The sequence below is a fragment of the Balaenoptera musculus genome, chromosome 6 (assembly GCF_009873245.2).
Source record: "Balaenoptera musculus isolate JJ_BM4_2016_0621 chromosome 6, mBalMus1.pri.v3, whole genome shotgun sequence".
Taxonomy (NCBI): domain Eukaryota; kingdom Metazoa; phylum Chordata; class Mammalia; order Artiodactyla; family Balaenopteridae; genus Balaenoptera; species Balaenoptera musculus.
This window is the reverse complement of record NC_045790.1, coordinates 109818851-109842881: the sequence shown is the minus strand read 5'-3', so window position 1 is coordinate 109842881 and position 24031 is coordinate 109818851. Positions and strand designations below refer to the sequence as shown.

Sequence of the window (24031 nt, the reverse complement as noted above, 5' to 3'; positions counted from 1 at the left end):
CCTCCATGGGCCTTCCAGGCTGGGATTTTCAGCGTTTGTGGAGTTAAGACCCTAATACTATTTTCCAACAGCTTTTGGTGGTTTAATAGAATTGCGGGTAAATCTAACTTGCAAATTTTCCCTTTTGATCTCCTTCCTTTTTCTTTTAGTAGCTCAACAGAGTTGGGTTTAGAACAGGGCTGGAGACAGCTCCCACCTTAATCCTGCTCCCAGCCGGGGTTCTCCCAAGGAGATTTGAAGTCCTGGGGTGTCACCGAGGTGGTTGCCAGCCTTCACTCTCCCCTTCCCCTCACCTTGCCTCTTCTCCTGCCACCAGGCACTGACCTGGCCCAGGCAGGCTTTTCCGAGGTCCTGCCCCTCTGCCTTCTCCTTGGCTTCTCCCCTCTTCTGCAGCAGGCCAGACTCCTTCATGCCCCCAGGGCCTTTGCACTTGCTTTCCCCTCTGCCTGACATGCTCTTCCCACTAGCTTCACTGACTCCTGTTAAACATCAGGTCTCAGCTTAGATGTCTCCTCCTCAGGGAAGCCCTCCTGGATCAGAACTGAACAATGGTTACATGACTGGTGCACAGAGGACCACTCTCATCAGACCCTGAGCTCCAGGAATACAGGGACTGAACAGGTCCCCAGCCCAGACCCTACCACACAGGAGGCCCTCAATAAATGCTGGGCGAGGGGGCTCCCTGCTGTGTTCTGCGCCTCAGTTTCCCTGCCTGTAAGGTGCTGTGTGATGATTCTCTGGTGCTCCCTGTGGGTTTCTGGCAAGGATCACACTCATTTCACGGTATGTGACTTCCTTGATTATCTGATTTTCCAGGGAGGAATTCTAAATCTCTGGGTTGGGTTGGCATCTGCCTGATACCCAGGCACCCATCCCATCCCCCCAGACTGAGTGCACCTGACATCCTGGGGAGGCCCATTAAAACCGTCCTCTCTTGGCAGATAAGGCCCTGCACAGAGAAGCACTTCCAGGCTCTGTATCTGTGTGTTGTTTGGCCCGTGAGGTGGGGGATGGTGGTGGTGACACCACTGCTCTCTGTGGCCAAAGCTATCAAATCAGGCACCGCGGCTCAGTGTGGGTTCAAATTTTGACTTGGTCATTTCCCGTGAGACTGAGGCCCACCCTTCACTCCTCTGTGCCTCAGTCCCTTAGCTATATAATGGGCATAATAACGGTACCTCCCAACTGGGGTTCTTGTGTTGACTGAGATGGTTCCCTGCCTGGGCTCTGGGGAGCCCTGCCCTTCTCATCCCGGAGGCAGCAGCTAAGCTTCAAGTCTCTGGAGAAAAAAACAAAACAACACAACAAACAAACAAACCCAGGTCTATACCCAGCTCTGCTACTTAGCTGGCTGTGTGACCTCCTAAGGCCAAGGTTTTCCCATCTGTAAAATGGGGGTGATAAGTATAGCTGCCTCTTAGGGTGGCTGCCGACCAAGGTGAGCCCTAGCTCCCTGCTCGGATCTCAGTAATCCAGACATTAGGGAACCTGCCCAGAATCTTCCCGGTGCTAGGGCTTCCTGGGCAGGGAGGAGGGTAGCTGTGGAAGCCGAAGCACAGAGAAGGCAGCGACAGGCCCGAGGTCACACAGCCCGACCAGGATGGAGGCCCTGCCCCTGCTGGGCCCAGCAGCGCAGCCTCGCGGCCCCATCAGCCCCTACCTTCCCTGACTGCCAGGCCCTGTAGGGACATGCCCTGCAGGGACGTGCAGGGCCTCCCGGAGGGCGCGCCGGCCGAGCCTCGGGATGAAAGGGGAATCCGCCCCAACCTGCCTCCCTCCCGGCTCGCCCGCCGCTCCAGCAACCGGATCAGGCCGGGACGGCGGGCTTTGATGTCGGCGGAGTAGCAGCGGCCCCAGCGCCCGGCCGGCTCGGAGCCTCCGGGAGGCAGACTTGAAAGGGAAGCGGCGGGTCCAGCCTTCGCGGACCTCCCGGAGGAGGGGAGGAGGCGGGGGAGGGGGTGTGGAACGCCCAAGCCCCGCCCATGGAGCGAAGAAGCGGGTTGTCCTCGGCGTTCAAGGCCCCAGCGGCGGGTACCATGCCAGCACCACCGGTCGTGATGCTCCCACGCAGCCCCTGGGCCAGACAATAACTGCGGTTCCCAGATATTGTCCTGTCTCGGGCCCTAGCATATGCTGTTCCTCCTGCCTGAGAAGCCCTTCCCATCTTTTCCTTCCAGGCCTCAGGGTCAGCTCTTGGCTTGGGGCTTTCTCTCTTCTTGCGGGCCTTCCTCGGAACCGCTCCCCACCCCTGCCAGGTGCCCTCCTCCTGGTCCGCTGCCGCAGCGCCCCCTCGTGGCAGCCCACGCTCTGGTAACCGCCCCCCACAGGCCTCTGGCTGTGAGCTCCAGGACTGCATCCTTATCAGCTGGGGGTTCGCGCTTGGGAAACAGGGAAAAGGAATCTTTCAATAACAGCAGCCATAATAATAAGCCTTAGGGACAGCCAGTCTGGTGGCGGGAGGTGGAGGGCGCCGGGAGAATTCCAGGTTCCCGGTACACTGTATCCTCCAATTACAAAGCTGGGTGGCCTTTCTCCCCACCTCCAGCCCGGGCCTTGCCCTCACCGCAGAGGGGCTCAACCACGGACAGCTTCCAGAAAGCCCCAGCCTCCTGACTCCCTGCCCCAGTGTCCCATGATGCCTCCTTGAACCCTCTCCTCTGCCCGCCCAGCTGACTTCCCGCGCCTGTCCCAGCGCCCCAGAGTGGCAGGCTGGGGACGGAGTTCTAGTTCCAAGTTGCAGATGGGAACACTAAGGCCCACAAAAGGGTCAGGTCCCAGAGCTTGGGGGACAGAGCTGGCAGTGCTAGGCCTCAGGAAAGAGAGGGAGCCCCTCAGGCTAGATTCAAACCTAGGACTCCATTCAACCAAGGCCTCCTGGGTCCACTCACCATCCTTTTGTGGAGGGGTGGGGCTTTCGTATACTAAATACAGGAACAAATTGGCCGCAAGCCTCAAGACAGGTTTCAGTGTTCTGTCTCAGGAACTGATGTTTAGATGCATGCACAGCACCATATAACTGGCTGTATGTGCACACAAATCCAAGGGCAGCTCTGAAAGGGCCCCCCAGTGCTTCCCCAGGAGGGGGAGGGTGGGGCGTGGTTAGGCGGGGTGTAGAGGTGGATGTGAGGCCTGCAGGAGCTGCGGCCTAGGTGGGCCAAACCAGATGCGAGCTTCAGTCTCCCCTCCAGCTCCAGCTTTCTGCCTCCCCAGGGGACTGGGTATTCTGTCTGCAGCTCCCTCCCACCCCTCTCACTGCCCCCACCCCCACCCCACGGTCTGCTCTCTCCTGGGTTAAGCTGGCAGAGGGGAGAAGGGAGAGAGAATGGAGGGCTCACCCCGGGGGCAGGAGACCTGACTCCCGCCTGGGCCAAGCCTCTCAGACTGTTTTCTCATCTTTCCTGGAAGTTTGGACTAATTCTCCTACTTCCTCCCTTTAATAAGTGTTTGCTGAGCACTTACTCTGTGCCAGCCCTGTGCTGAGTGCTGTGGGTGCCTCTGTGGACAGGATCGATTCATCATTTAGTGGGGGGAAGAGACATGAATCAAATAGATCCATAAATACAGGCTATGATGGTAGAACTACAGACAGTTCAGAGAAAAGGCTCTACTCCAGACATCAAGGAAGGCTTCCTGCAGGAAGTGGCATGGATGAATTGAAAGCAAAGGCCAGGGCAGGTGAGAGTAAGTGGTGGCAATGGCAGAGGGCACAGTGGGTGGGCTGGATTTTGTGAGTGTGAGAGAGGGGACTCACGGCAGGAGGGAAGAGCAGGGTGGTGTGGCAGAGGTCAGGGGACAGCAAGGGGTCTGGGCAGGGTCTTGGTTCAGCAGGGCCTTGCCAGACCTGGGAACCCACAGAATCCAGCCCAGAAGGTCCCCACTGCCCGGTTGAGGGAACGCAATGGGTGTGACCAAAAGAAGCAGGAGGGATTAAACTGGGGTTAGAAGACAATCCCAGCCTGTATTTCAGACCCCACCTAGAATGGACTGGCCAATGGAGAAACCAGAAGCTAGGCTCTGAGGAGGTATGATGGGTGGGGCTGGCTCCAAAGTGCATGGCAAGTAGAAAGGGGGTGTGATCCACACTCCTAGAAGACCTTTTCTTCCCCTAGGCACGTGGGCTCTTCGTAGTGTGGCGTGTGGGCTCTTTAGTTTGCGGCCTGCGGGCTCTCTGGTTGAGGCCTGCGGGCTGTCTGGTTGACGGACACAAGCTCAGTAGTTGTGGCGCACAAGCTCAGTAGTTGTGGCGTGTGGGCTTAGTAGCCCCATGGCATATGGGGTCTTAGTTCCCCAACCAGGGATCGAATCCGAGTCCCCTGCATTGGAAGGAGGATTCTTCACCACTAGATCACCAGGGAAGTCCCCCCTCAGGACCCAATCTAAATGTTCCCTCTACTGTGAAGACTTCCAGAACACACCTCCACCCTCTGCCTCTGTCCCCTCTATGATTTCATGCACGGTTCACCCATGTGTTCTAAAACAGCCATCTTTCATTGGACCCCTACTATGTGTCAGGTACTTGCTGAATGCTTTGACTCAGAGAGAGAAATAGCTCGCCTGGGTGCCACAGCTGGGAAGAGGCAGGACCAGGCTAGGGGCCCAGGACCACCAGACTCCACCCCAGACTTGTGCTCCTGGAAGGGTGGGGGTCCATCTTCATTCCTTTACCTCTCCTCTCCTCCTCCCACCTCAGATCTCAGCTCGGCTGTTCCCTCCTCCCAAGGCCCTCCGTGGACTGTCCTCCCAGAGTCAGTCAATGCCTCCTCCACTCCCCCTATTGTTCTCCATTCTCTTGTTTCATTTCCTTCATGGCTCTTTTCACAACTGCAATTATTTCCTTCTTTGTTTACATGGTTATGGATCCTCCACAACTCTCAAGTCAACTGAAGTCCCCACGAGGCAGGGACTGTATGTCTTCCTCACTGCTGCATCTCTGCGTTAAAAAGGATTTGGTTGTGCTTCACACAGGGCAGACTTCAAATATTAGTGGTTTAAGCAAGAAAAGTTTCTATTCTTTGCTGAAATAAATACAGGCAGTCAGGGCTAGTATGAGAGTCCATGGCCACTGGGGACCCGGGCTCCTACTGTCTTGTTGCCCTGCCGTCCTTGACACACAGCTGCAACCTCGCAGTGCACAATGGCTGCTCCAGCTCCAGCCTCCGTGCTCACATTCTAATCCCAGAAAGGAGAAAAAAGGGAGAAGGTGTCCCCTCTGTCCTTTAAGGAGACTCCCAGGGAGTGAGCCCCAGCACTTCTGCCAACATCCCATTGGTCAGAACTTGGTCACATGGCCACATCTAGCTGCAAGGGAAGGTGGGAAATGTAGTCTCTAGGCCAGGCAGTTCTATGCCTAGCTAAGAATGGGGGATGCTATTCTTATGGTTGAAGAGAAAAGAGACCTAGCAGCCTGTGTCAACAGTTCTCATCTCCTGGCTTATAACAATAATGATAATAATAATAATAGCTGATGTGTATTTATTACGTTACTTTGCAGTTGTTCATTTAATCCTCACAATAACTCTCAAGGTAGGGAAACTGAGGAACAGTATCAGTCAAATCACCTGCCCAAGGCCACCTGGCTGGTAAGTGGTGGAGATGGGATGCGAACCTAGGGCCTTCTAGCTCTAGAGCTGATATGTCTCTACTTCTCTGCAGTGCCTGATAAATTGCTGCACAATGAACTACTGACCTGACTGAATTTGCTCATCTCCATGTGCCCCATAAATGCACTGGGCACCCCTCAGTGTGGGTTCTCCCCTTGGGCTGGCTCAGGGTCTGGGCTGTGGCCTCCAGGACTGAGCCTGGCCTGATGCAAGGGGACTCAGCGAGGCCAGCTCCTGGACGGGGCAGGGGGTTTTACCACTTGGAGGGGACGGAGGGGCAGGGCTGTGATGGAGGGTTCCAGAGAACCAAGGGGGAGGGGCGACGTGGAGGCAACCTCTGGCCTCCTTCAAAAACTGGGACTGAATCAGTGTGAAAATATCTTTCCAGGGCAGTGTGGAAGCTGGGGTGGCCCTGCCCCAGCTTCTGGCTCCTGGGGTGTCCTGCTCCTGGGGGAGCACACAGGTGAGCCTGGGGGTGGGTAGGAGCCCAGGGATGTTGTCTCACCGGCGTTTCTCCAACGTCTCCCCTGGGTGGTGGTTGCCTCCCCATGGGGTGTCTTGCCAAGGAGCTCTTCCTGGGGACATCTTCCTACTTAATCCATCTGGGTGTGGTGCAGAGAGACGAGGCCTGGAAAGGCCAGTCTCCAGCCTTGAGGCTCCATCCCTCAGGGAGAGAGGCCCAGACGACCAGAGAGCCCCGTTCTCTCTCCACCCAGCCCCACCTGGGTACCAGTCACCCATCTGCTGGGCCCCCTGCCAGATTCCGCAAAGCTCTTACTTCTTGCTCACGGCAGAGGTCAGCTGAGTGCCGGAGGGCAGCAGCTCCGCTGTGGGTCACCTTCTCTCCAGGATCCAGGTGGAGACATAGCTGTTTTCATGGTAAGCCAGGGCCCCACGAAGGCCCATGTCTGCCTACTTTGCAGGTTTGAACTGTTCTTAATACGCAGTACGTGCTCAACCAGTTGCCCTGAATCCCCACACAACCCAGGAAGAGGGCTCCACGATTATCTCCATCTTCCCAATGGGCCCCTGGGGCTCAGAGAGGGGGTGAGACTCCCCATGGGTGGCCCAGCAGGGACATGGCAGAGTAGAGACTCCCTGCTCCAAGCTCCCTGGAGTGCCCTTGGTTCCAGGTCCTGGAGCCCCCCCCTCCCATTTGCCCCCAGGAGAGGTCCAGAGCCTGGTGGGGCCCAGCTAACTGGCTGCTGGCATTGTTCCCCCAAAGTGGGAGATACCAATCAGGCCTAGGGGAATTCATACAGGACTTACGGGTCCCCACCAGCTCCAACTTCAACTCCTCCTTGGCCAGCTCTTACCTCTGGCAAGGGAGAGGCAGGCCTCAAGTCTGGAGCCAGAGAGCCGAAGACCTCGGGAGCATCTTGACTCCTTCCCAGGAAGCCTGGATGGGGCTCCCTGTCTTCTAGGCAGCAGTGGTGGGCCCCATGCCTATCCTGGGCAGCGTGTAAAGGCTGGGGGAAGAGGACGTGGGAGAAGCACTGCCGAGCCCTCCAGGGGCTTACAGTCAGGCTAGCAGGGTGGGCCCATTGTAATCACAAGAGAGGCAAGAAGCGCAGAGTCAGAAAGAGAGATTGGAAGGTGCTGTGCTGCTGGCTTTGAAGGAGGATGGGGCCACAGCCAAGGAAAGTGGGCAGCCTCTAGAAGCTGGAAAAAGCAAGATTCTCCCCTAGACCCACAGAAGGAACACAGCCCTACTGACACCTGGACTTTGGGCTTCTGACCCCCAGACTATAAGAGAATACATTTGGGTTAAGCCACTAAATTTGTGGTTATTTGTTGCAGCAGCTACAGGAAACCCATACGGGGGTGTTGCACCAGCTCTTCTCCCAGGTCTTAGCCAGCCCTGCTGTTCCAGAAAGAAAAGAAGTAACATGCAGTGATGCTGCTTTGCAAATGATTAAGGGGCAGAGGTGGGAGCTTTCTGAGGTCATGGGGTCACAGAGGAGCCCTTGTCTGGGACTTTCCATCTGTATTTTCTCCAGGAAACAAAACTAGCCCGTTTGACTGCCGAGGCTGGGGTTGCTGGGGGGACCTGAGAGGTGAGCAGGAGAAACCGGAGAATGTGCTTCCAAAGCAGAGCTGTGGCGCCCCTCTGGGCTGCTGTCGCCGCTGCCTCTCTTCACCAGGAGACCTAGCCTGGAGACCGGAGCCCGGGCGCTGCTTCTCTGCTCTGCTGAGCTGTCACATGAGTCTCTGGGCAGGTCCCCCCACCTCTCCGAGCCTCAGTTTTCTCTGCGGTAAAATGCAGAGAATAGGTAGGACTTAGCTGTAGGGCCCAACTGGATGCCGTGTGTGTGAAGAGCTCAGCACAGGGCCAGGCACACAGGTGTATCCCTGCATGTGTCCGGGTGGGCAGGCATGTGTGTACAGGTACTTGTGAACAGGTGTGCATGTGCAGGTCTGCATGTGCCAGGACCTGTGTGCAGGTACATATGCAGCCTGGATGAGCATTCTGAAATTCACCTTTGACCTGTCACTCCCCGACTCACAGCCCCCTGTTGGCCCAGGGAGAAGTTCACCTCTTCACCATGGCCTCCAGTACCCAGCGCCGTCTAGCACCTGCAGCCTCTCCACCTCCCCAACTCCCCAGCTTGCACCCTGAGATCCAGCCCTGCCTGCTTCCACTCCGTTCCTTAGGCGGTCACGTTCCCGTGGGAGTCCAGGCCTTCGCCCATGCTATTCCCTCTGTCTGGAACACTTTTCCCTTTTCCTCCTCACTGACTAGCTCCTACTCAGTCTTTAGGTCTTGGAAAGGTTACCTCCTCCAGGTAGCCTTCCCTGACTGCTACCCCCACTGGGATGATTACCCTTTGACCTCACGGCAACTCCCTCCCATGTGCTCCCCTGGTCTCAGCACTAACCACAGGGTAGGATAATCGCTTGTGAGCGTCCTTCTTCCTTCTGAGGTCCTGTTCTGAGGGCAGAAACCTAGACTGCCTTGTTCTCCCCTGTCACCAGCACCCAGCATGGGGTCTAGCCCAGAGCAGGTGTTCAGAGCTTTGTGGAATGAATGAATGAACGAGTGAATGCACAGGTGTGGGTACATGAGCGAGGAGGCTGCGATCACACGCGTGTGCACATGCGTGCTTGCTCGATGCAGGAGGGCTGTGCAGCCCGTATGGTCCTGCAGGTAGTGATGGGGGACAGTGGTGGAGCCAAGACTGTGCCCCGGAGGGGGGCTGGAGCAGGGGGAGGCCAGAGGTCTCCACTCCCCACTCTGGTCCCCTCTCCCCTGCACAGACCGTGGACTCAGGGAGGTTGCTTTACTGTTGGAGGGGGAGGAGAGAGTGGGAGAAGGGAAGAGTATGCCTGCAGCCTTCAGCGCTGACACATTCTGCTCCTTCCTTCCTCCCTGACCTCCCTGTGACCTCCATCCCCCAGCCTGGGCCCCTCCACTGAATGGGGGAAGGGACAGAGACCTCCCAGTATCCCCAGGGGACACCAAGCCAGGCACTACTTCTCCAGGCAGCACCCCCCACCCCCCGCATCCCCCTGCTCCCCTCCCGCACCATCCCCCCAGCTCTGGCCGGGGTCCTGCAGGGGACCTGCTCAGGCCAGGAGGAGGGCCAGCTGGGGTGCGCTGGCAGGGTGAGGGGTGGCCTGGCCCCTTAGCCCAGACAAGCTGCCTGGTCCCTCCCTCATCCGTGGGTGAGGCGGGTCATGCCACCTCTCTGACCTTTAATCCTGTCATCTGTAAAATGGCACCACAGCACTCCCTTGCAGTGTTGTAGCAATTAATGAGGTCCTGTTTACAGAAGGTTTGACACAGTGTCTGGGGATGGAGAATGCTCGTGGGTATAACTTTGTCAATATTGTTATCACCCCCCCTCCTCCCCAATGGCCATCCTGCCCTGAGAACGGCACAGGTTTGGCCTCAGCGCACCCTGGGACAGTAAGACAGCTCTGTGTTGCTCTTATTTATGTCCCCAGCCTCTTGAACAGTGTCTGGCACCTAGCAGTTGCTCAAAAAATGTGTGTTAAATGAATGAACCAGCACACTCACGTGGATGTAAAGCACTTCCTCTCTCCAGGCCTCAGTTTCCTCGTGTGTAAAATTGTGTGTCCACAAACTAAGAATCTCTGAGGTCCCTCCCAGTTTGAAATCAGGACTGGATTTTTTTTTTTTAATTTTTATTGGGGTATAGTTAATTTACAATATTGTGTTAGTTTCAGGTGACGACTGGATATTATTGTCGCTGCTGTGCTGAGTTTTGCATCTTTTTATTTTATTTTTTTTTAATATTCATGACAGCTAACACATCCCCAGACCCTCTCACCTGGACGCACTGCCGACCTGCCTTGACCCCATTCTCCATCACGGAGAGCTGGTGCAGGGGTCTCAAAACACAAATGTCTGCCAGAGAAAGACAAGAGTCTAATGTGCTCACAGGGCCCCACATGTCCTAGCCCTTGGGAGTCTTTCCAGCCTCATCTGAAGCCTCCACCAGCTCCACTCCACAGGCCTTCTCTCTGCCCCTTCTCCCCGTGGCCCTCCCTGCGGCCCTCCCTGCACAGGCCCTTTGAACAACACATGCTGTTCCCTCAAGCTGCCATGCCGTTCCCTCCCTCTTTAGCTAGGCCACTCAGTCTTCAGATCTCCGCTCTAGGGCCCCGCCCTCTGGGAAGCCCTCCCTAACCTCTCCTGAGACTGGGTCAAACCACCCCATTACTGACTGCCTTTCTCTCCCAGCATCTGTTGTGATCAGAAAGTTCATTGTGTGTGTTTCCCCCACTAGACCACGTGCTCTTGGAGGTCAGCCCTGCTCTGCCTCTCCCTTCCATTGCTACAGCACAGCAAAGAGCCTGGCACACAGGAGGTGCTTGATAACGGTTGGCCACTGCCCGCATCCCCCGCCCCCCCCCGAGTGGGAGTCTCTGAGGGTCTCTGCATAGCACCCTCATGGCCGAGGGTCAGGCGGCCACATGATAATGAGTGTGGGCAGGGTGGAGGTTCATGCTTGTCCTTGGGGGAGTGGAGCACCCACAGGGGGAGGATCAGGGCAGTGGCAGGGAGGGGCATGACCTCTGGGTCCACACGCCCAGTCCCTGCCCTCTGCTCTGCATCATAACCTGCTCTTAGGGAAAGTCCCATGTCGTAGCCACAACATTTTGGAATTAATCCCATTCTTTGAGTTTGGCCTCTGCTGCAGAGAGCTCGGTCCTGAGACTTGGGATGAATCCCAGCCCCACCTCTCATTGCTGTGCATCCTTAGGCAGAGCCCTATCCCTCTCTGGGCCTCAGTTCCTCATATAGAAAATGGAGACAATACTAGTCCCTGCTGCAGGGGGTAGGAGTTAGTGAGGTGCTCTGTGCACAGTGCCCAGCTAGGACAGGAGGGTTCTCACTGGGGAACTGGGACACAGGGAGCAAGGGAGGTGTGGTCTTCAGGGGGCACCCCCCAAAGTCACTCTGTGGCTGGTCTGCAGCAGGCATGAGGGAAGGTGGTAGAAAGAGCCTCAGAGTGCTGAGGTGAGTGCGGAGCGCGCGTGGGAGTGTGTGTGTGTGTGTGTGTGTGTAATGCTGCTGGAGAACAGACTTCAGAGGAAAGGCGGGAGGGAATGAGCTGGCAAAGCTTAGCGCTGCAGCAACAGCAGAGCCAGAGGCCCAGAGGCGGGGAGCTGGAGGGAGCTTCCCAAGGCCAATGCAGTCAAGGCTGGAGAAGGAGGGGTGGACCTGGATAGAGGGAGGGGCTTCCCAGACGTGGGAGGGGAGACTGGGGATGCTGGGCCAGGGGGGTTTGAAGACTTACTGGGTTCCTAGTGTCCCTAGTGTGGACGGCTTGCACTCTGCCGCCCAAAGACCCCTGTTTGCATTTGGGCTCTGCTACTCACTAGCTGTGTGACCCTGGGCGAGTCCTTTGCCTCTCAAAGCCTCTGTTTCTTTGGTTGTAAAATGGGACGATAATAGAATATACCTGTGTATTGGTTTCCCAGGGCTGACATAATAAAGTGCCACAGACCGGATGGCTTAAACAACAGAAATTAATTTTCTTCCAGCCTGGAGACTGGAAACCCATGATCAAGGTATAGGCAGAGTTGGTTTCTTCTGAGGCCTCCCTCCTTGGCTTGTAGACGGCCATCTTCTTGCTGTGTCTTCATGTGATCCTTCCTCTGTGCGTGTCTGTGTCCCAATCTCCTCTTCTTAGAAGGACACCAGTCATGTTGGATTAGGGCCCATCCTGATGACCTCATTTTAACTTAATTACCTCTTTAAAGACCCTATGTCCAAATATAGTCACATCTAAGGTACTGGGTGTTAGGACTTCAACCTACTAATTTGGCGGGGAGGGGTTAGGGACATAATTCTGCCCATAACACCTGTTTGGTCTGGGCTCCCTGAAAGCAGGCTAAAATAAAGGCTGAGGTACACGTAGTTTGTTTGGGAGTACAGTTGCAGGGGCAAGAGTGAGGGATGGGGAGAGGGGAGAGGAAAACAGGAGAGGAAAGAGAACCAATACAAATGTGCATTCCTGAGTTCACCATTAAGGCAACCTGGGCGCCCAGGCCCCCAGGGTTGCCCGAGATTCCTTATGAAATGCATCTTGGGACCATCTGCCTGGGGGAAGAAAGGGGGAGGCACCCCATAGCTCCGTCTCCCTTGGATCAAGGGTTGGCCTGAATGGTGTTACAGCTGATCTCTGAGTGGGTTCCTGATGGGGAGAGGGACATCCCATATGGGGCATCAGTGAACTCCCAGGGCAGGAAGAGAGATGCAACTCAGGGTGAGGCACTGTTGGCCTGCAGTTGCCTGGCCAGACCCTGCAGGGGCTGTTTATTCACCGCCACTGGGCCTGGATTAAGAGGCAAATCCAAGACGTTGGAAGTAGCGCAGGAAAGGTATTCAATACAGTCCACCTATTGCAGGACTCAGCTCTGCCCCTGCCCTGCACTGGGCTCGGCCCATTAGAGTCCCCTTAAAGGAGCTGGCTATCCACAGTCCCTGCAAAGACTTGACACAAGCCTGTTACTGAAGCAAACTATTGCCCCTGCAGCTGGATCTGGGGTAGATGACCCACCCCTGAACAGTAACTCCTTTCTCGGCCTGCTGGTCCCTGGCATGAGGCCTCCAAAGTGGTCAGATGGCAGTCACAGCTTTGAGTTCAGCGGGACCCATTCTGTGCCCGGTGGAGCCCTCCCTCCACTTCCGGTTCCCTCCCTCCACTTCCGGTTCCCTCCCTCCACTTCCTGTTCCCTCCCTCCACTTCCGGTTCCCTCCCTCCAGCTCTCTCCCCACCCCCCACCCCACCCAGTCCCAGGGAACCGGACCTCTTCTCTGACAAAATCTCAGGCTGCAGGGAGGAGAAGTACAAATCTACAAGTGAGGCACTGGAGTGATGGAGGTGGGCACAATCCTATTTCCACAGCTTGTTCCTGGACCGTGTGTCCTAGTTTTGGGGGTCACAGCACCATTGATTGGCTGTGGGTTCTGGACACAGGGTGTCGCACGAGCTGGCTGCCCCAGCGTTCCGTCAGGCCCATTGCTCCAGGGTCAGACCAGTCGCTACCGTGCTTGCACACCCACTGTGCTCTCTCCTTGCCATAAAGTAGGGCCCTTGGTCCAAGGCCCAAGGGGAGGGGATCCCATATCTCCAGATCAAGAATTCTGTAAGGCCTTGGATGTCGTCTGCCATGGTGTTCTGAGAGATGGGACAGACTGAATATACACCTCTCTGAAAAGGGAGGCTGGTCTCACTGTGGAGGCTGAAGTTGCCCTGGATGGCCTCCCAGGGCATCAGCCACCATTGGGTGTGGGCAAAGGGGCAGCTGCTAGGCTGACCCACACAGGCCCTTTCTGAGATGACTGGCAGCCAAAGCCACCAGTTGAGGGACAGGACAAGGGGACTCTGAACGCTGTGGCCTGGTTTCTGCCTGGGATCCTCAAATCCTTCCTGATAGGCAATCATTCCTCCCAGACTCGGGACAGGCGGACAGGGCTCTGGGTCAGGCACAGCCTCCTGGCCGTGGGACCCCGGGTGGGTCCTGGTCTCCGATCCCTCATCTGGCCTTAGGGAAACTGAGGGACTGAACATGATGCTGGGAGCCAGACCCTTGACGTGGCTGTTGTTAGTCCAGCCAAGGCACAGAGGGGCACCCAGGGGACATCAGTCCTACATTGACTCCCAGTCCGGTGCTCCTTCGACCACTCCTCGAGAGAAAGCGTGGGGGTCATGGGGGGAGGGACAGGATGGGAGAGGCAGGACCTTATGCCCACTCCCCTCCATACTGCCCCGCACATAGTAGGTGCTTACTAAGTGTGTGCTGAATGACTGAATGACTGTCTGGGTGGGTGGATGGATGGACAAACAAACAGGTGGGTGCGGCCTAGCTCCGTTTGTTCCAAATCCCAGCCACCCAATTCAGCCCTTCCCTCCCCTGCTAACCTCATTTGGTTGCTAGCAGTCTCGAGCTTTCACTTCTGCCGAGTCACTGCTCTCAACCCCGTGATGGGGCTGGGTGTGCCAGGAATCCGGAGGGAAGGAGACAGACAGAACCTCAGAACTTCACCACTAACTCCATTTTCGAGATGAGGAAACTGAGGCAGGGGGAACGTCCTGAGGTTTGTTCAGCCCCAGAACAGCCCACCTCCCCAACAGCCAAGGGCCCTGCCTCCTGCCTGGCTCACCCACCATCGTGCAGAAGCCTTAGGACTCCTCTGTCAGATTTGGGTAACTGGTTTGGAGGGGAGGCAGGCCGGAGGGAGTCTGGTCAGCAGATTGGGTTCCCTGAGTCATTCCGAGTCATTCCCAGTCCTCCCGAAGATGTCCTAACACAACCCATGTTGCTCCGAGGAAGCTCCCAGCCCGCCTCTGACCCAGCCTCTGGGCTGCCCCCACCCCTCCCTACCCTCGTGAGTCTCTCCTCTCTTCTCTCTTCCGCTCTGGCCCTTCTCACCCTTCTGCAGGGTCTGGAGCCAAGACCCAGGAGCCCACCTCCGACCCCCACATGTACTGTGGCCTTGGGCAGGCCTCTGCCCCTCTCTGAGCCTCCGTGGCCCAGCTGGGGCGGCTGGCTACCTGAGTACCATCTGACCTTGACCTTCCAGGCCTCCTGGCCACTGGAGCTCTGTCCTCCCTTCTCCCTCTGTCTGCACACCCCCTTTCTCTCTAGACACACCCCCCATCTCGCCTTCTCCCCGCTCTGCTCTCCTTCCTCCTGCCCACCCTTCTCAGAGAATGCCAAGTCTGCAGCTTTCCCTGACCTTGAGCAGACAGCAGGCTGGGAGCTTTGCAGAGGGGGCAGCTCAGAGCTTTGCAAAGGGGCCTCTGGCAATGAAGCCCCGCTCAGTTGGTCCTGGGGGGCTGCACTGCCCTTGCAACCACTCCTCACACCCTATGCCACACGCCCTAGTTTACTTTTCTCCATGGCTTTTCTCGTCTTCTCACTAGTTACTTCACTTACATGTTGTTTCGTTCATCCCCTCGTTAGAAGGTCAGTTCCACGAGGGCAGGGACTTTTGTCTGCTTCATCACTGCTCTGTCCTCAAGCCCAGAACAGTACCTGCCGCACAGTAGGTGCTCAGTGAGTAAATGAGTGAAGATTTCCTCCACTCTCTAATGACAACCGCCATTTACCGATCACGTACTTGCGCACTCCCATCTACAGCCCTGCGCACCGAGGACTATGCCAGCCCCTTTGGGAAGATGGGGAAACTGAGGCTCGGAGAGGAAGAGCCCAAAGGGCAGAACCAGTCCAAGGTCACACAGTGGTAACTAGTAAAGGCTGGATTCGAACCCTCGTGTCTAGACCACGGCGCCTGCGCTCTTGGTCCTCCCTCCCAGAAGTGATAGGGGGGGCAGGTGCACCGCTGGCCCGCCCAGGGAAAGCCGAGGGGGCGGGGTCAGTCCAGCCCCCAGGTCCTCGGCCACGCCCCTACTTGTGGAACAGAGACACTGAGGCCCTCCGGCTGCCTCGGATACCCTGGAAACCTCCTTCCGAAACTCGAGTCAGTCCGGGAACCGGCCCGCGCTACCCCCCACCCCACCCCCCCGCCCCGGCCCGAGGCGGAGCTTCGCCTGCGCCCACCGGGAGCCGGGGAGGGAGAGAAAAATGAGTTTTCCTGCCGCCCGGTGGCGGTGTCAATTGATCGGGTGCGGGCGGGGGCCGCGCGCCGGGCTGGGGGCCTTGCTCGCAGCTGCAGGCGCACAATTATCGGGAAAAAACTGGGGCGGCTGCTGCGGTGAAATTAGTTATCGATCCCTCGGCGGGGCCGCGGGGCCGCGCTCGGCGCTGAAGGCTGCAGACCCGGGCAGGGGCCGCCGGGCGGGGTGAGGGTAGGAGGGGGCGGGGGCGGGCCCTCTCTTCTCCTCCCCTCCCCCCTCCCCTCCCCTCCCCCTCCCCTCCCCCCTCCCCTCCCCTCCCCTCCCCCTCCCCTCCCCTCCCCCCTCCCCTCCCCTCGGCCGTCTTCCACTTCCTCCTCCCCTTCCCCCCTTCCCCCCTTCCCCCGCGCCCGCTCTGCCTCTGTGCTCTCTCCTCGCCCATTCATCCCGCCGCTGTATCGACCCAAGGCCGACCCCGCGCTGACAGGCGCTCCCCCCACCACAACCCGCTCTCCCCAGCTTGGCCCCGCCCTCCGCGCTGGCCGACCCGTCCCGTGGGCCTGGCACCCGGAGCCCCGCTTGGGTGCGGAGAACGCCCCTAGTGTGGGCCCTGCCCCTGGAGAGCCCGAGGGCTGGCCGGGGAGGACCAACCCCTGCTCCCAGTGGTTTGGAGCCCTGCTGCCTCGGAAAGTGCCTGACCTGAGCCTCAGTTTCCTCTCGCGTATAAACCCGGGCAGTTCCTACGTCTAGCTTGTCGAGATGATAAAATGGGAGGCTTTATGAGGAGTGCCTGGGCTTGTCGCCCGGAAGGAAGCGTGTTGGGGGTTTATTTCACGTTTATACCACCATTTCTTACCAGCGACTCTAGGAGATGTGTCATAACCCCATTTTATAGATGAGTAAACTAAGCTCAGAGAGGGGAGGTGCCCTGTCCACCCCATACAGCCAGCAAATGGCCCCATGACACTAGAACCCAGCTAACAGAGGGGAGATGGGGGGGGGTCTTCTCAGTGGATGCTGACATACCAAAAGGCTGGGGGAGTGGTCAGGGAGGAAGGGGGGTCAGGTCAGGTCCTCCAGGCCCACTTGGCTCAGGGCAGCTCGCCTCTGCAGCCTCCAGGGAGGAGGGAAAGGGGAGGAGTGGGGGAGACCTCTCCTCTCCCAGTACTAGGCTGGTCCAGGGGAGGCGGTTCCAGGCTGGAAAGCAGGGGATCTGAGCTCTAATCCTGTCCCTCCACTCACCAGCGTGTGACCTTGGGCAAGCCCCTGTCGCTGTCCCAGGCCTTCAACAAAAAGGGGTTTGGACCTTATGTCCCCCCAGGGAGAGGTTGGCAGGGCCAGGTCATGGAGGGCTTTGGAGTGTCCCAGCAAAGGGGAGCACAGAGAGGCTTTGAGCGGGGGGATGACAGGGTCAAGTTTGCCCCCACAGCTGGAGTCCTAGCTCTGCTCTTGGTCTCTCTGAGCCTCAGTTTCCTCCCCTGTGAAATGGAGATAATGATCTCCACCACTGTACGGGCTGTGGGCTTTGGACTGGGTCAGCCCTGGGTTCAAGTCTTCCCTGAAAGCCATAGGCCCTTGGGTGCTACCAACAAGTGGCTCAATCGAAGGGGCAGGATGGTATAGAAACTTGGGGTCTCCGTGCTCCCTCTCCCAAGGTTTCCTGGCTCCCCAAATGGCACTCCAGAGGCGGTGCTGAAGGAGAGGCGGCCCCACCGCCGGCCACAGGGGCCCTGGCCTGACGCTGAGGAGAGGCAGGGCCGGAGCGCTGGAGGCTGACGGGCTGTTTCTGCCCTTTCTCCCCGTGGGTGGCAGGAACCCTGGCAAAGGGGTCCTGAGCTGAGAGGACGAAGTGCCCCCTTGCTGGCTGTGAGGGCAAATAGAAACTTATGGGGGCGGGGGGGCACAGGCTGGCCTGCGGGGCCTTACGTTCTGTAAAAATTGACCTTCATCCGCTCTGGGGAGCAGGATATGTTCTATTTTTTTGATTTGGATGCTGTTTAGTTATACAGGTGGGTTCACTTTGTGAAAATTCTTACAGCTGAACACCTAGCATGTAACTGAGACCCAGGGAAAATCAGTACCCTGGCCGGGTCCCCCAGCACTAAGATAGAGCCAAGCAAGACCTGCCTTCCTGGCTGCAAGGCCATGGGTTTTCTGTGACACCTGCCTCCCTCCTGCCCCATCTGACATTCCACCTGCCATCAGTATGTGTAGCAGGGGAGAATCAATGGGGAAGGAGGGGAGGAAGAGGAGGGTGGGAGGAAGAGGAGGGTGGGAGGAAGAGGAGGGTGGGAGGAAGAGGAGGGTGGGAGGAAGAAGAGGAGTAACCATCCTGAAAGCCCCCCTCCCCAGCCACCGGGCCCATCCCAGCCCCACTCACTCACAAGGGACCTCTGGCCACTCCCCAGACTGTCTGTCGCCCTCCTGCCTCTGAGCTTTTGCCCAAGCTGTTTCCCAGTGTTCGGCTCTGCAAACCTCTGGGCACCACACCCTGAGCTGGGCTTCAGGGGTGCAGCTGTGAACGAGGGGGCCACAGTCCCTGCCCTCATGGCGCTTTCAGTGTAGCATGAATGTGTTGAGCGCCTTTAGTTAGGCTTTTCTAAGCATCCAGATATATATGAGGGCATATCTGCATGTGCATTTTTGTATGTGTGTATTTGTGCGTTGTGTACCCGGGCATGGCTGTGCACGTGTGCATGCATGTACACATATATAAGCATGAGTGGCTCCGTATATGTACAAATAACTGTGTATGTGTATGCATGTGTACATTTATGTAAACGTGCATCTTTGTGCAAGTTTGTATGTGCGTCTTGCATGTGCCTGTGTACGTCTGCTTGCACTTAGTTTTCAGCGCACATTTGTGTGTGGGTTGAACGTCTCTGTGAATGCTTATAAGCACATGGAATGGGCACCTCTGTGGATGCGCGGAGCTACAGGGATGTGTATGAAATGGCCGTGTGTGCCTGGACATCTGCTCTATGTTTGCATTCTGGGTGCGTAATGTGTGCACGCTGGCATGCGTGGGTATGCAGGTGCACGTGGTGCAGGTACTCACCTTTGTGGTTTCATGCCTTCCTTGTGTTTGCATACGCCCATGTGTAATTCCTCTATACACATGCCCGTTAGTGTAGGTAGCTCCTCCCAAGCGCATGCACATTTCCGAGGTTGCTTACATTTGTGCCTGGGTCTCTGTCTCCACGCACGTTTGGAGCATACACACAGCACCCTGGGTGTGTGTAACCCCACATTCATTAGGGAGCACAACGCGCTCCCAGGGGGAGGAGGGCACTTCCCGATCTTTCAGCAGAGTGCAAAAGGACAGAGAGACCAGGGCAGGGCTTGGCTGCTGCTTACCTGGTAGAAGATTCTGAAGAGGGAGGTAGAAGTTGGCCAGGACGGCCAGCTGCCCCCGGCACCCGGCTTGGGTCCAGGGAAACGGCATCCTCCCTGCACCCCCCGGGGCCTCTAGGGCTGGCAGGGGCAAGAGACAGCAGGTGGCCCTGCCGAGCAGGCTGAGTCCTCCCCCGGGCCCCTTGCCAAGAGAGGCTCTCCTGAGGCTCTGAGCTTAGAGAGGCAGGCCGCCACATGCCACGTCCCTGCTTGGGCCTCTCACACCTGCGCCCCGGCCCGTCTGCTCTGAGCATACTCGGGCACCAGTGGCAGGCCGTGGGGCCTGGCTCCTCTCGACTTTTGCACCATCCCACCGCCCTGGCTTCAAGGCCCAGGTTAGGGCTGGGCCAGAGCTCTCCTCTCAGGAGCTGGAGCGTCCTGTGAAGGCATGCACAAGCGCATCCTTCCTTAAGCTGCCCGCCTGGGTGGTAGTGATGGAGCCCGGTGTGCAGAAAATGAGCTTGCTTGCACTCTCTTTTTCTCTCTTTCTCTCTCCATAGGAATCTCTGTGGTTCGTAACCCACGTCTGTGATGCTCTTCCACCCACCACAGCTTGCCTCTCCCTCCACCCCCACCCAACTCCCTCACCCCTTTGTGGTTCCTGCACCCTGGTCCCTGGGATCACCTCCTCACCCCTGGCACAATGCTTCATGCTCAGAAGACTTTGGGGCCTCCCACAGTCCTCCTCTCCTGTCTCAGTGTTCCTCTGGCACCACCAGGATGCCCTGGCCAATATGCTGGTCTCTCCCTTTCTCCATCCTGTTGTTTCCGGGGGCCTTGGCTTGGCCCCTGTACTGTGGTCCATGCTGACCTGGTCCTCACTTCCACGGCCGCACTTCTGAGGTCTGAAATTCAGACATCCCCGCCTCCACCCATCTAGTCCTCACTCTTGCGAGAATATTTTATGCTTGCCACCCTCTTCCAGACCCCTGGGGTCCCAACCCTCCCCAGGACATCTACCACTTTCTGTACAATATCCTGAGACAGTCCCGCCCTGGGGCCAAGCCAGCCACACCAGACTTCACCTCTGAGTGACAACATGGCCACTTTAGACCAGTCTCTCATCAGGGCCAGTCCACCTGGGTACCGTGCTCCTTGGGTTTCCCTCCTCCCTCTCTGCATGTCCCTTCTCAGCTCCCCATGTGACCCTTCAGGCTCTGTCTCTTGATTAACTGATGGTGTGTCCTGGGGTCTGCCCCTTCAGCTCTCTCCAGCACGGCCCACCAAGTCCATGGCCTCCTGGACTTCTATCTCCATTCCATTGCCTTCTGAACACTAGACCCATCATGCCTGCTGCCCTTGACACCTCCATCTGTGTCCCTAAAGCTGACACAGATCCCACCCTACCTGCCCCCCTGCAGGCCTCCCCCTCAGAGAATGGTATCCCAGCCATGCCTCCTGGGCCAGAAGCAAGGACATCACCCTTGTCTTCTCCTTCTCCTTCACCCTCCACTTCCAGTCGGTCACCAAGCATCTGTGCTTGGGGTTCATTGAGCTTCTTGGATACAGGTTTCATTAAATTTGGAAATTTTTCATCCATGATTTCTTCCAATATTTTTTGTTCCCCTTCCTCCTTTCCTCTGGGACTCCCCATATATTCGGCTGCTTGGAATTATCCTACAGCTGACTGGTGTTCTTTCCATTTTTTAAAAAATTCTTTTTTCTCTGTTTCATTTTGGATAGGTTTTATTGCTGTGCCTTCAGGTTCATTAACTTTTCTCCTGTCTTGTCTAATCTGCCACAAATCCCATTCAGGGTATTTTTCATCTCAGACATTGTAATTTTCAACTCTTAAAAGTTAATTTGGATCTTTTTTTATAACTTCATGCCTCTAACATTTTGCAAATATGGAATACAGTTATAAAAACTGTTTTAGAATCCTTCTCTGCTAATTCTAACATCTGTGTCAGTTCTGGGTCAGGTTCAATTGATTGATTATTCTTTTCTTTATGGGTCATGTTTTCTTGCTTCTTTGCACACCTGGTAATGTTTAGTGGATGCCAGATGTGATTTTTGGATATTTTTGTATTTTTATAAATCTGCTTGAGCTTTATTCTGGGAAACAGTTAAATTACTTGGGACCCAATTGATCCTTTTGGGTCTTGCTTTATGATTTATTAGGTGGGTTTTTAGCAATGCTCAGTTTAGGGCTAATTATTCCCCACCTCTGAGACAAGACCTTCCTAAATGCTATACCCACCTCCCTGTGAATTATGAGTTTTCCAGTCTGACTGGTGGGAACAGGCAGTATTCCCAACCCCGTATGAGCATCAGACACAGTTCCCTCTAATCCCTTCAGATGGTTCTTTCTTGAAAACCACTGTTTCATGTATTTTTTGTGTGTGTGTCTGAATTTTTTGGTTGTTTCAAGTGGGATAGGAAATCTGGCCTCTGTTACTCCATCTTGGCCAGAAGCAGAAGTTAGTTACCAAGTCTTAATGATTCTACTTCTTAGTAACTCTTGGATCTATCTACTTCTCTCCCACCCCGCTGCCAGCGACCCGGACTCCACTGCCTCTTGCCTGGGGTGACACTCATAGCCTCCCAGGCTGTGTCTACTCCACTCAATCATTTCATGCGGCAGCAGCAGCCAGAGCCCTCTTTCCAGCAATCTGACAACGCCTCTCCTTAGTTCGAACCCTTTTACTCCTCATTGTCTTGGAGTTAATTTCAAACTCCTACTTGTGGCTCATCAGGTCCTTTTTTTTTTTTAAGATTTACTTTTTAAAAATAATTAATTAATTTATTTTATTTTGGCTGTGCCGGGTCTTAGTTGAGGCACGCAGGATGTTCGTTGCAGCATGCGGGACCTTTTAGTTGCAGCATGCAGACTGTTAGTTGCGGCTTGTGGACTCTCAGTTGCGGCGTGCAGACTTCTTAGTTGCGGCGTGCAGACTTCTTAGTTGTGGCATGCGGGATCTAGTTCCTCGACCAGAGATCGAACCCAGGCCCCCTGCATTGGCAGCACGAAGTCTTACCCACTGACCACCAGGGAAGTCCCACTCATCAGGTCTTGATACAGCCAACCAAACTGAACTGCGTGTAACTCTCCCAAGGGGTCATTCTTGCTCTGTGGGGCCTTTGCTCTGCTGTGACTCCTGCCAGGAGCTCCTGCTTCCCCTCTCCTCTTCTCCTCCTCCTCCACCTGCTCTCACCCCTCCCTTTTGCGAACCTGCACAAATTGCTCTGGAGTGTAGCTGCCTGGGAGGTCTGTGTCCCCTAGTTTGGGCCTCCCTGAGGGCAAGACCCTGGCCCCTCATGCTGAGCCCTGCCTAACTTATCACTGAATGAATGAATGACAAGAAGAAAAGAGAATAATGGACAACAAGGAGGGCTGCCATGGAGGGGAGGGAGACCAGGACGGACTACGGCTCAAGGGACTGCGTCCTCCTCCCAGCCCTCCCCCAGTTGCTGTGTGATTTCGGGCCCTCACTGCACACGACGGAGTGGTCTCTGAGGTCTCCTCTGGATCTGTCACAACACTCGCCCGTTTCCACAGCGTCATGGAATGAGTCGCAGTCATGCTGAACCCATCCTCCTTGTTCGACTGATGGGGAAACCGAGGCCCAGTGGTGGGGGCGAGCTGGACCCCCAGGTCACTCAGCGCATCATCGGCAGAGCCCAGCTTGAGGCCCGCGTGCTGGCTCAGTTCAGGGATTCTGGGCTTTGGTAAGGAGAGTGGAGAAGAAGGAGTCCCTACTCTCTGTGTCCTGGGGTGACGGGGCGGGTGGCCTTGCGGGCAGGCTGGGGCACTCTGGGGCTGGGGCCACGCCTTCTCTGTGCCTGGCACTTCCCCAGGATTCAGAACCCACCAGCAGAGAAGAGGAGAAAAGGGTCACTACGAAGCAGTCACACATCCGACTGGGGGACGACCTGCGGAGAGGCTCAAGGTCAGCCTGAGGTCAGCACCTGTCCAGCTTAATTATTTATTAACCAGGCAAGTCCAGGCACTGAGTTAATGACCAACACGAGGCTGGGGACGGGGTAAATTCTTCCCCCGAGTGTGGGCATAACCTGCAAGGGCAGGGAAGCCTGTAAATGAGCAGCTGGTGGAAAAGCTCTTCCCTCGTTCATTCATTCGTTCGTTCATTCATTCACTCGCTCACTAATCCACTTCTCTCTCTGTGCCTGTCAATGGGCAGAATCCTGGAGCCCCAGCTGGTGGGGGGACAGAGCCTTGGAGACAAGGACAGAGTGGTCAGTGATGTGGCAGGGGCAGCACAGGGGTCTGGGAAGGGCAGGGGAGACCCCCAGGCCAGCTTGGTGGAGTCGGCGAAGCTGCTTGGAGAGGGGGAGGCCCCCGAGGAGACCAGCAGGTCTCACGTGGCTGGACCACATCTGCTGGTTTGTGTGGTGTGGAGGGCCTTGTCGGGCTCTCAGCCCCACCCCACCCCGGCTCAACTTCTGTAACATCCCTGCCGGCAGGGACGACGCCATCAAGCCCACTTCTATCCTTGCTTTCCCTTCACCAAGAGACTAAGCTGGGGATGTCCTCCAATGGTCCGGCCAGCTCCTGCCCCCATCCCCCGCGCCTGGCCCCCAGGTAATACCCCTGGACCAATGGATGAGGAAGGGGCCCGGGGTGGCCAAAGTGCGGGCTGAGGAGGGAGGCAGGGAGTCCTCCCTTGGGGTCCAGTGGGGGCACCGCTGAGGTGGAGGTCCTGCCCGAGGGGCGGTTCCGTGGATGGAGAGGCTGCCGGGGCCATGTGGGCCTGGCCTTGGGGAGCCTTGTGTTTTAGGGTTGGGGTGCAGATGGGAGCTGAGCTGGGGGGTGAAGGTGGGGCTCAGCGGTGGGAGGGCAGGAAGGGCAGAGGGAGGGGGAGGGGAGAGACTGCTGTAGGGCCAGCGGGTGGGGCAGGGGTCTTCTGGGAGAGTGGTGGGCTCTGCTGGGGCTTTTTAGAGGACACTGCAGGGGCTGGGTTGTTGGGACTGGCCTGGGAGCTGGGGGAGCGGGGGAGGGGGGCCAGGTGCCTATGCGTGTGC

The 24031-nt window shown here is 56.8% G+C and overlaps 1 protein-coding gene across 1 annotated transcript in view; it reads left to right on the top strand.

Moving 5' to 3' along the window:
* The window catches only part of C6H9orf50 (chromosome 6 C9orf50 homolog), a 32598-nt gene extending 14378 nt beyond the window's left edge, over positions 1–18220 (top strand). Inside the window, 5 exon segments of the mRNA XM_036854193.1 lie at positions 9139–9206; positions 15222–15324; positions 16175–16238; positions 16901–16982; positions 18114–18220. Of these exon segments, the coding sequence (XP_036710088.1) occupies positions 9139–9206; positions 15222–15324; positions 16175–16238; positions 16901–16982; positions 18114–18220 (424 nt within the window).
* The last annotated feature ends 5811 nt before the right edge of the window (positions 18221–24031 follow it).